At 41.0% G+C, this 11615-nt stretch overlaps 1 protein-coding gene across 2 annotated transcripts; it reads left to right on the top strand.

The window, feature by feature from the left end:
• Window positions 1–5407: 5407 nt before the first annotated feature.
• Window positions 5408–11564, top strand: LOC311263900 (olfactomedin-like). Of its 2 annotated transcripts, none has more exons than XM_084364263.1 (5): window positions 5408–5503; window positions 5695–5853; window positions 6130–6342; window positions 7164–7296; window positions 10437–11564. In XM_084364263.1, exons 1-5 carry the CDS (start codon window positions 5447–5449, stop codon window positions 11282–11284), a joined length of 1410 nt encoding a protein of 469 aa, XP_084220389.1. In that variant the 5' UTR covers window positions 5408–5446; the 3' UTR covers window positions 11285–11564. The 2 variants fall into 2 exon arrangements, with proteins under 2 accessions (XP_084220389.1, XP_084220388.1); XM_084364262.1 differs by having other exon boundaries at window positions 5692–5853.
• The last annotated feature ends 51 nt before the right edge of the window (window positions 11565–11615 follow it).

Raw genomic sequence — 11615 nt, 5'->3', positions numbered from 1 at the left:
ACCTTTCAGCTTCCACTTGCCACCATGAGCCTCACAATCTTTGTTTTTGAGTGAAATGTTTCAACAACTACTGATGGATTAAAATGTTATTTGTGTAGTCGTTTAATTGTAATATGTCCTTTATTAGACTGTAAATAAAAACCCCATATCCTAAACACAAACCATACACCTAAGTCATGCTTTAATTAGAAATCACATGTAATGCCCTATTAGACCTAAAATATGCTGTACTGAGACATTATTATACTGACTAATACTCTAATTAGAAACCAAATAGGAGATCTTTATACACTACACAAATTATTTTAGAAGATCATGAAATTAGAAATCAAACGCTCTGCAAGAATCAGATTCAGAATATTTTGATTAGATTCTATTTTACCCATACTGTCAAATAACACTGTAATAATTATACCAAATTAAATACAACCAACATGAACCTATGATGGTTCAATAAGACAACACAGTGTGTAATTGGACAAATGTAGTGCCATATTAATAATGGTCAGACAACGCTCAGTTCGTAGGTAGGCAACTACTACATAGCCCCTGAAGAGCTGCAGAGGGTCATCCAGGATTAGCTGTAGATACTGCAGTTCCAGACCCATAGTTTTAGATGTATGCCAGCATGAAATCTAGACCCATCATTTTAGAAACTCGAAGAAGTTTTTCATCCAGAAGTAACAATGAATGAGTACGATTTTTACTGCTGTATCATTACTATTGATAAAAACGTATGATATCATGCTGAAGCGAGTCAGTTACAGGTGTAGTGTACAAAGGACAGGCTGACATTATTCAGTGAAGGTAGCTCGACCCATTTGTCATTGATTTTTATTAACAAATCAACGTTAACTTACAAGTTGTTGGAACAAAACTTTATGTCTTACCTTATGTCCATCTTTACCGTGCGCATGGGTTCTACTTTGCTTCTGACATTACTCAGGCTGTTGTGGTTCTTGTGGGTTTTTTGTTTTTTTTCCTCATTTCCCGGCACACACTTTTCTCATCCTAATGAACAATGTTGCTACAAAGTTAGTTTTCCTCGGAGAAAACAGAAACATTTTAGCCTAATAACAGCATGTTAGCCTGAATTAGTGAGGCCACATTTGAAGAACAAGGCTCAGAAAGAATAGCTGCTGCCCCTGGTGACAGCTAATAAGCAAATCAACACGTCATCAACCGCTTACACCTATTAACTCCTAATAACATGAATTAAAACGAAAGACTTCAATACACTGTCTCACTACTGGTTGATGAATGTCATTGTCACATTAATAAATGAATATTTCCGTCTGTCTAAAATCTGGGAAAAAAATCAAATCAAATCAAATCAAATCAAATTTTATTTGTATAGCCCAAATTCACAAATCACAGTTTGCCTCAGAGGGCTTTACAATCTGTACAGAGACGACACCCTCTGTCCTTCGACCCTCGATTCGAGTGAGGAAAAACTTGCCCCAAAAAAAGGCCCTTTTAACAGGGAAAAAAAATGCGGAAGAAACCTCAGGGAGAGCCACAGAGGAGGGATCCCTCTCCCAGGACGGACAGACGTGCAATAGATGTCGCATGTACAGAGCAGATCAACGAGATCACAATGTATTCAATTATAAGCGATGGTTGACAGGAGTGAAAGTACATAAAGATGTATTACAGCAATAATGATGAAATGCACATGGAAATGTGATTACTAGTGATAACAGTAGTAGTGATTAATGGTAAGGATGGTATGTAGTAATGCATTACGATAATAGTAGTGGAACGTATGTAACAGAGATGTGACTAATATTAGCGACAGTAGTGGTGGGTGTCAGGCAGGGTCATGGCAGTAGGCGCATCCACGATCAGGCAGGGCCATAGCAGTGGGCGCATCCACGATCAGGCAGGGCCATAGCAGTGGGCGCATCTACGATCCACGACCCGGGCGCGGCCAGGATCCATGGGAGCCTGTAGGACTAGAAAGCACAAGGACTCCGGGGAAGAAGTAAGTCAGTGACATGCAGAGATGGGGCATGTATACAGGCATAATGTATACAGATGGAGAGGAGAGGAGAGGGGAGGAGAGAGAAGCTCAGTGTGTCATTGTCCCCCGGACTAGGCCTATAGCAGCATAACTAAGAGCTGGTCCAGGACAGTCCTGGGCCTGTCCTGGCCCAGCCCTAACTATAAGCTCTATCGAAGAGGAAGGTCTTAAGTCTACTCTTAAAGGTAGAGAGGGTGTCCGCCTCCCGGACCAAAACAGGAAGATGGTTCCACAGAAGAGGAGCTTGATAGCTGAAGGCTCTGGCTCCCATTCTACTTTTGGAGACTTTAGGAACTACAAGTAATCCTGCGTTCTGGGAGCGTAATGCTCTAGTTGGGTGATAGGGTAATATGAGCTCCTGGAGATATGATGGTGCCTGACCATTAACAGCTTTGTAAGTGAGGAGAAGGATTTTAAACTCTATTCTTGATTTTACAGGGAGCCAGTGCAGAGAGGCCAATACAGGAGTAATATGATCTCTTTTCTTAGTTCCTGTCAGTACACGTGCTGCAGCATTCTGGACCAGCCGGAGACTCTTTAGAGACTTGTTAGGGCAGCCTGATAATAGAGAATTACAATAGTCCAGTCTGGAAGTAAATGCATGGACTAGCTTTTCTGCGTCTTTTTGAGACAGGATGGGCCTGATTTTTGCAATGTTACGTAGATGAAAAAATGCAGACCTTGAAATTTGTTTTATGTGGGAGTTGAAGGACAAATCTTGATCAAAGATAACTCCCAGATTCCTGACGGTGGTGCTGGAGGCCAAGTTAATGCCATCCAAACTCGCTATATCATTAGATAATGCATCTCTAAGGTGTTTAGGACCAAGTACTATAACTTCGGTTTTATCTGAGTTTAACAGCAGAAAATTGCAGGTCATCCAGGTCTTAATGTCCTTGAGACATGCATGGAGTTTAGTAAGCTGATTAGTTTCATTTGGCTTTATTGATAGGTATAACTGTGTATCATCTGCATAACAATGAAAGTTTATGGAATGTTTCCGAATTATATTTCCTAGAGGGAGCATATATAAGGTGAATAGTATGGGTCCAAGCACGGAGCCTTGAGGAACACCATGACTAACCTTGGTATACAGGGATGACTCATCATTAACATGTACAAACTGAAATCGATCCGATAAATAGGACTTAAACCAGTTTAATGCGGGTCCTTTAATGCCAATTAAGTGTTCCAGTCTCTGTAGTAGAATGTGATGATCAATGGTATCAAATGCAGCACTAAGATCTAGTAAGACCAGGACAGAGACAAGTCCTTTGTCAGAAGCGATTAGGAGGTCATTTGTAACTTTCACCAGTGCCGTCTCTGTGCTATGATGTGCTCTAAAACCTGATTGAAAATCCTCATATAAACTATTGTTATGAAGAAAGTCACATAGCTGGTTGGCGACTGCTTTCTCAAGGATCTTGGAGAGGAAAGGGAGGTTGGATATAGGTCTATAGTTGGCTAAAGCTTCTGGATCAAGATTAGGCTTTTTAAGGAGCGGTCTAATTACAGCTAGTTTAAAGGATTGTGGTACGTATCCTGTTAATAGAGACAGGTTGATCATTTCTAGTAAAGATGTGCTAATTAAAGGTAAAGTTTCTTTCAGCAACCTAGTTGGGATGGGGTCTAGGAGACAAGTTGTTGGTCTAGATGAAGAAACCATCGAAGTTAGTTGGTGGAGGTGGATGGGAGAGAAGCAGTCTAAATATAAGTCAGAATTTACAACTGTTTCTGAGGTTCCTGTGTTTAAAGATACAATAGTGCCAGTTGAGGGCAAGCGATGATGGATTTTGTCTCTAATAGTTAAAATTTTATCATTAAAGAAGCTCATGAAGTCATTACTACTGAGCGTTGTAGGAATACATGGTTCAGTAGAGCTGTGACTTTCTGTCAGCCTGGCTACAGTGCTGAAAAGAAACCTGGTGTTGTTTTTGTTTTCCTCTATTAATGACGAGTAATAGCTTGCTCTGGCATTGCGGAGGGCCTTCCTATATATTTTAAGGCTATCTTTCCAGGCTAAGCGGGATTCTTCCAAGTTGGTGGAACGCCATTTCCTTTCAAATTTCCGTGATGTTTGCTTCAATTTGCGGGTATCCGAGTTATACCAGGGTGCTAACCTCCTGTGCTTTATAGGTTTCCTTTTCAGGGGGGCAATAGAGTCCAGTGTTGTTCGCAATGAGCCTGCAGTGCTATCAACAAGATGAACGATTTGTGAGGAACTGAGGTTAGCGGAGGAGTCCTCTATTATATTAAGACATGGCATTGAGTTTAGTGCCAGCGGTATAATTTCCTTAAATTTAGCTACAGCACTATCAGATAGACATCTAGTGAAGGAGTTTTTGCCTAATGGTGTGTAGTCCAGTAATAGAACTTCAAAAGTTATTAAGTGATGGTCTGATAAAAGAGGATTCTGTGGAGAAACTGTTAGATTTTCAATCTCGATACCATAAGCTAGAACAAGGTCAAGGGTGTGGTCAAAACAGTGAGTTGGTTTATGTACACACTGAGAGAAGCCAATAGACTCTAATAATGAGATAAATGCAGTACTAAGGCTATCATTAACGACATCCACATGAATATTAAAATCACCTACAATAATTACTTTATCTGATTTGAGGACTAGACTTGATAAAAACTCAGAGAATTCAGATAAAAATTCTGAGTAAGGACCAGGTGCTCGATACACTACAACAAATAGAACTGGCTGTAAAGTTTTCCACGTTGGATGTGAAAGACTCAGAACAAGGCTTTCAAATGAGTTATAATTTAATTTAGGTTTAGGATTGATTGACAGACTTAAGTCATAAATAGCTGCAACACCACCTCCTCGGCCGGAGCCTCGAGGAATGTGAGTATTAATGTGACTGGGTGGAGTGGATTCATTCAGGCTGACATATTCTTCAGGATGCAGCCAGGTTTCAGTAAGACAGAATAAATCAATATTACAGTCTGAAATTAAGTCATTTACTAGTACAGCTTTCGATGACAGGGATCTGATATTTAGGAGTCCGCATTTAATTCTCTTGTCTTGTTTTGAGATTGCAGAGTTGCTGTTAATTTTTATTAGATTTTCATGCACAACTCCTCTTCTGTGGACTTTTGATTTGATTAATTTAATTAATTTAGGTGGTCGGAAGACAGAAGTGAGATGAGTGCAAGAGTGCAAAGGGGAAATATCTTTTGCATAATACATAAGGGGGGAATATGGGGAACTTCTGATTAACTAACTGCTGTGAAATTGCATAGTTTGACATTTTTAGTTTCACATCCACATGAGTTGTTTTACAGCTGTGTCGACCCATCAGTGATGACAGGCAAGTCAGGAAAAGGTATTTTTGTTGTGATCGACTTTAAAAGAGAAAAGAGAAGAGGAGTGGTGATTTCAGCTCAAACAGCTTCTGTCCTCTTCAGTCCACTTTCATGTCTCCAGCTCTAAACATGCTGCTGTTGCTCCTGCTGCTGCTGCTGCTGCCATCAGTGAGTAACACTTGATATATTACGCTTAGAAACTAAGAATAAAAGTGAAAGATTAAAGTTTTAAATCTTCCACTTTTATTCAGACATTAGACATTCAGACATTCTTTATTTTGTCTTTTTTTATAGTGCAGACTTTATACCATCATTGTAAATCTCTTCAATACACCATTTATATCCATGTGTGACAGCAGGGTGACGGCCGGGCTCAGCGTTCATCAGGCCAGAAGAAGAATGGCTCATGTGTGTGCCCGGTGAACTCCACCATGTGGTTGTTCCCTGCTGTGAAGTATGAGGCCGTGCTGCAGCAGGTTGAGACCTGTGGAGAATCTCTGACCACGCTACAGGAGCAGGTGAGAGTCCGGTCCAGCCCAATTCCACCTCTGACTTGATGTATGATATAGATACATTGTAGGAGCCATACTGTACATACTAACGTTGGTATGATGCATACATTTTAATGTGACATTTTGACTGGATTTAACAATTGTGTTTTTTTATGATTAATATCAGCATGACTTCCATGATGGTACCCAATGAAAATAAGATTTCAGAATATATTAAGTTGAACATGAAATCCAGAAAGCACATAACATTTTTCAGGACTTTCGGTCTGTGTTTTCTTGCAGGTGACTTTGTCCAGCCAGCTTCTCCCTCAGTTCAACGCTCTGGTTGAGAACCTGACGGCCCGACTGGAGCCTCACCAGTACCTGCACAACCGGGGGGTGTACACGGACCTGTCTGTGCGCCTGCTGGGCCAGGAGCTCGCCCAGCTGGAGACAGATGTTGATACCGTCCACAGCCAGCTGAACAACACCCAAACACGTAAACTCTCCAAAGAGGTACAGCAGCACATACAGTAAAGACACTGACATGATTCCTTAAGTGGTATTGCAACAGCCTACATGAGTCACATGAAGTTACACTAAACTCTACTGGGAAACTCAATGAGGTTGCTGCACCAGCAAAATTTAGATACAAAGGAAAATACAGTATGTTATGCTAATATTGTCTAGTATGGCTGGACCAGATGTCATTTTTTTTTTACATTTAAAAGTATATTTTACATATTTTATGACATCAACCATAAATTAAAAAAGAAGAAAAAAACTCAATTTGAATCAAATCATTCATCAGAATAAATGGAGCCACACTCAAATGAAGATCCTTGTTTAAAATGAGGATGTAAATTACCATGATGGTGTTAGAGCAGAAAAAGATCATTTTGTTATTGTTGTTATGTAAATGTGATGACGCCTTGATAAAGGTTCTAGATAAAATGAGTTGATTGTTGACTCTCATTTCCAGGGTGTCAGATACTGGCAGTTTGAGCTAGTAGGTCCTTGGAATGCGACTTAACAATAAACTACCATGTTTAAAAAAAATGTGTGCAGAAATCAATTGATGATTTAGAATTCGATTAACAAATACATTTTCGAAGGTTTCCAACCATTCAGGACAGGCCTCATGTCATGTCATGAGCAGACAGTAGTTAAATATAGAATATCAAGTGATATTTTGTGATATTAAGAGAAAAAATAATTTATTAAGTTAATATTATGGGTTACCATGTGTGCATTTATTAACTGTATACAATGTTTTATGTGTGTGTGTGTGTGTGTGTGTGTGTGTGTGTGTGCGTGTGTGTGTGTGTGTGTGTTAGGTGGGCAAACTGCGTAAAGACGTAGGCAGGATGCAAATGTGGGACTTGATAAATATCAAGACTGTCAAAGAGAGACTGCGCTACCTGAAGAATGGCGCTGAGTCCTGCAAGTCAATCCCCAAAGACTTCAGAAGTAAGTATGGTGTGTGTGTGTGTGTGTGTGTGTGTGTGTGTGTGTGTGTGAGAGAGAGAGAGAGAGAGAGAGAGAGAGAGACTATAATTCATTGCAAAAAAACTACAGCATGAAGAACGAGGAGAATTCAGTCAGACACTAAAGTAAAGACACTGATTGATTAGGCTTTACATATTTGTCCACTAAAAAACTGAAAAATCACAATATGTTGAACCATTAAAGAGGCTATATGTAAGATATTGCCGGAATTTTTGTTTAAAAAAAACAAAAAACCAGACTGGCCAAGGCCCAACAGTCTCCTTTAATTCAGTCAAGCCTGATCCAATAGCAAATAAAACGAAATGAAATCCACCAGATCTGGATTTTTATCTGGATCCACATCAAGTTGTACTCACTTATAGAAGCTGTTCACATTTGGTTTTATCATCTGTCCGTTTATCATCACACCTGGCATTAAATACGACTCGACATGGGTCTTGAGTGACCGCTTGTGATTGGATCTCACTTCCCCGCTCTATATGCAAATATACACCTACATCACTGGGACAAATGGATACGCTTTTTACACAAAGAAAGAAATGTCTCCATGTATAATGTTTGTGGAATTAAGAAGTAGGAAATTTTTAAGAAATGTTGTAGACAGCATTTAAAATGGAGTCTGGTGACCCACTCCACAGACAAAAAAGAAGTAGCCTATATTAGTGACTGTTGACTGTATTTGTCATGTTTACCATCAACATGTTATATTCATTAATATATTTGCTGTAAATGGTGAAATCAGTTGAACCAGTGCGTTGAAACAGCTGCTGGGAGGTTGAACACTTTACGAAAAACAGGCTTTATGGCCGTGGACACATGTCCGTACACACTGCTTACCGAATGTGGTCTGAGTTATCAGAGCTCAGATGCGTCTTCAACGCATGTTGGAAGTGTTCCCGTCTTTACTTAGAGCTGTCCACTTGTGATCAGATCGCTCAAGACTGATATTGATGCCAAATGTGAACAGTCTCATAGACAGCATCCAGCTAAATATGCCACATTTCTTTCATCATGATCCATGCATTATTCCCTCGAGACTTTAACCAAAATATCAAAAACACCAGTTAAAGAACATGAAAGAAAAGTCCTGGATCTGTCCATTGATCCAGATCCAAAGCAAAAGTTTTGGGCTCTTTTCTGGGCCGAGACCTATCCTCCATTCAAGTTCAGTGGAAATCCAGTAGATGTTATGTCAAAGACGTACTGTGTCACAGAAATGTTTACTGAGGTTAGCGTGCTAACCAGCTAGCCCTGGACTGTCCTGTCTTGTAATACCACTTTGTACCACAAGAGGTGATAGCCCCCATAGTTTCAGCTGTGAGATGTAAAAGCGGCGAGTTCGCTCTCTCACAAAATGACAATTTTAACATCTATTTTCCTCACTCAACAGAAAACCATACACCTTCAGAATTCAGGTTTCTCTCTTTCACTGAACTAAGGCAAACTTAATGAACTTGTTCACACAACGTAAAACACACTACATTCAGACACAGCTTCAACAAAATAAAACCAAAACAGTCTTGGTTTGACTTTCCACAATCACCTCTGGTTTGGTCAAAATAAGTCTTCAATTCACAGAGTAAGAAGTGAAAATATTCTGGCTCTACATGCCATTTTAGCCAACTGCTGGTGCCCAGTGCTCTCTCGCTCCTCTGCCACTGCATGCCTCTCCTGTCCCCAGAGTCATACTGCTGGTCAGAGCTGAAGTAAATCATTTTTGTACAGTATCCCCCATCATCAAACTGGCCTCCTTTTGTCTCAGAGGCTATGTTCAGTCAGTGGCTGTCTCTCAATTCAGGGGCTGCAGCCCTCGAAGGGCACATTTGAAGGCCAATCATGTCACAACGCAGCGCGAAGGCTGTCCCAATTCGAAGGCTCCTTCAAATGCAGCCCACAAATGCAGCCCGCCCTTCCCTCTTTTCAGAGGACGCACCGCAACTATCCTTTGCAGCCTCCCATATCCCAAGATCCTTTGCGCACCACTGCTCAGTCCCAAAGCAGAAGAGGACGCAAGAGAAAATGGCGACATCAAGTGGAGCAGACATGACATTCAAATTTAAGTAATGGGGTTATACTCGGTTTTTAGTCATTTGAACATCCAACGCCAGATATGTTAAACTTCAAGGGACTATAAAACCTCCAAATTTTAACTTTCAGTTAAAATATGTGACGCTGGTAATGCTATGGTAAATATAGTTGTTATTCACCAATGGGTTAATGTTTATTTTGTAATGTTGATGATTCAATTTAGATTTTGTCATACATTTTTGTACAAACACAAATAAATGTACACGTTTGATAGATTTGAACCAAAATAGACTTTAATGCATCTCTTCATTCACAATCGTGACGTAAGGGTAAGGGCAGGAACATCCGGTGGCCAACCAGGAAATACTCCGACGGCTAGACCGTCCCATTTAACAACGGTGGATGAGGCCTTCAAGGTCTCTCCGAAGGACCCGGCCTTCGTGGGCTGCAAAGGCCGCGTCCTTGAAGGCTGCAGCCCCTGAATTGAGACACAGTCAGTCTACCTGACTCACTTTTGACCGCTCCACGGCTAGCTGAGCTTCTTGCTAGTGGCAGTTAGTCGCTACAGCCAAAGATAGCTGTATCACAGAGTATAGTGGCCAGAACTAAGCAGTTATGCTGCTCCATATAGTTCTTTCCCCACCTTTGATTCAACTCTGACCATTTCTTACAAATTACATCTTCAAATGGTCAATGGAGGCAACCATCTTCAAAAGGCTGTCCTCAAAATTAGAACTTCAACTCCTTCTATATTGTACAAACGACTGAACAAGTAAATTTTGTATCAAACTACCTGCCACTTCTTAAAACAGCAGTTCTCAAACTGTGGTGTAGCATTTTATGGAGGAACCACATGACTACAAAAAAGGTGGAGTAGAAAAAAGGGCTTCCATTTTCTCCTGTTATTTAAACATTAAAATGGTGGTGCCAGCGACTGCTACCACGGTCAACTAACTTTCTCCACAATCATTAACTGCACCCTTAAGGAAAACATGAAGAAAACCCTTTAATCTATAGAAAGCTAGAATTAAATATCAATAAGCAGTAACCCTCTCATCTCTCTCTGTTTCCAGGCCAGGGCACGCACTGCCTCAAGGGCCTGATCACCAGCATTAGTGAGCCTGTCGTGACTAAGGTCAGTCCCCTTGGTAAAACCTACGTCTCTGGTTCGTGGGGCAAACAGGCCCAGGTGGACAGTGAAGAACAGAGGAACAGTTACTGGGTTCAGCCTCTGTACAGCAGCCACAAATGGGGCAACTCTCTGCGTGTGTTCCAAAGCTACGATGACTTCATGCAATCTACCAAGTACAGGGACTTTACCATCGCTTCATCTTACAGTCACACCGACAGCATTGAGGGTCCCAGTGCTGTTCTATATGGTGAAGCGCTGTACTATCACTGCTACAGCTCTGCAGACGTCTGCCGCTACGACCTGACGAGCAACACTGTTAAACGGGTGACACTTCCAGGCAACGGCGTGGGTTACAGCAACAAGTTCCCGTATTGTTACTATGCCTGCCGTGACAACAGTGATGTGGACATAGAGGCAGATGAGACAGGATTATGGGCCCTCTATGCCACTGTTGGTAACCATGGTAATCTCGTAGTGAGCCGGCTAGTTTGGGACAGCGAGGCTCAGACCCTCAATGTCACACAGACGTGGGAGACGAGGCAGTTCAAAAAGGCAGTGAGCAATGCTTTCATGGTGTGCGGTGTGTTGTATGCCACTCGTTACGTGGACGATTACCATGAGGAGGTGTTCTACGCCTTCGACACGGCAACAGGAAAAGAGGACAACTCACTTGCACTGCCACTGGAGAAGGTAGCTAAAGGAGTGGCCAGTCTGAGCTATAACCCCACTGACAAGCAGATTTACATGTACAATGATGGATATCTGCTGGGCTACCAGGCAAACTTCTGATCTCAAGCTCTTCTAATGTTGTAACTGGCTTTTAATACCAATTTGCATGTTAGTCATGTTCACAGAACTTTTTCAACAAGAAATACACATAAATAGAGAGGTCCAGCTATGTAAAACTATATAAAATATCATGGTATGAAATCATAATCATCCATGAGGTTAGCTAATATTAACAGTCAGGTACTACATGTCTCTACGATTTGTAAGGCAAATCACATAGTGTTTACTGTAACAAATGTCTGTTATGTAGCACTGTTACACTGGATGTGATAAAATTGTATAAATGACCTTATAAACATTCTTTACTGACCTCATTAGCTTTAATAGGATT

Source organism: Pagrus pagrus (genome assembly GCF_965226575.1).
Source record: "Pagrus pagrus genome assembly, chromosome: 10".
NCBI lineage: Eukaryota > Metazoa > Chordata > Actinopteri > Spariformes > Sparidae > Pagrus > Pagrus pagrus.
Note: the sequence above shows the minus strand (reverse complement) of the source record. Positions and strands in the feature narration are given on the sequence as shown.

Coding starts and splice junctions, on each gene's coding strand:
- LOC311263900 (XM_084364262.1), top strand. CDS start 5,447: ATGTCTCCAGCTCTAAACATGCTGCTGTTGCTCCTGCTGCTGCTGCTG. Junction 5,854..6,129: donor TGACCACGCTACAGGAGCAG/GTGAGAGTCCGG, acceptor GTTTTCTTGCAG/GTGACTTTGTCCAGCCAGCT. Junction 6,343..7,163: donor CACGTAAACTCTCCAAAGAG/GTACAGCAGCAC, acceptor TGTGTGTGTTAG/GTGGGCAAACTGCGTAAAGA.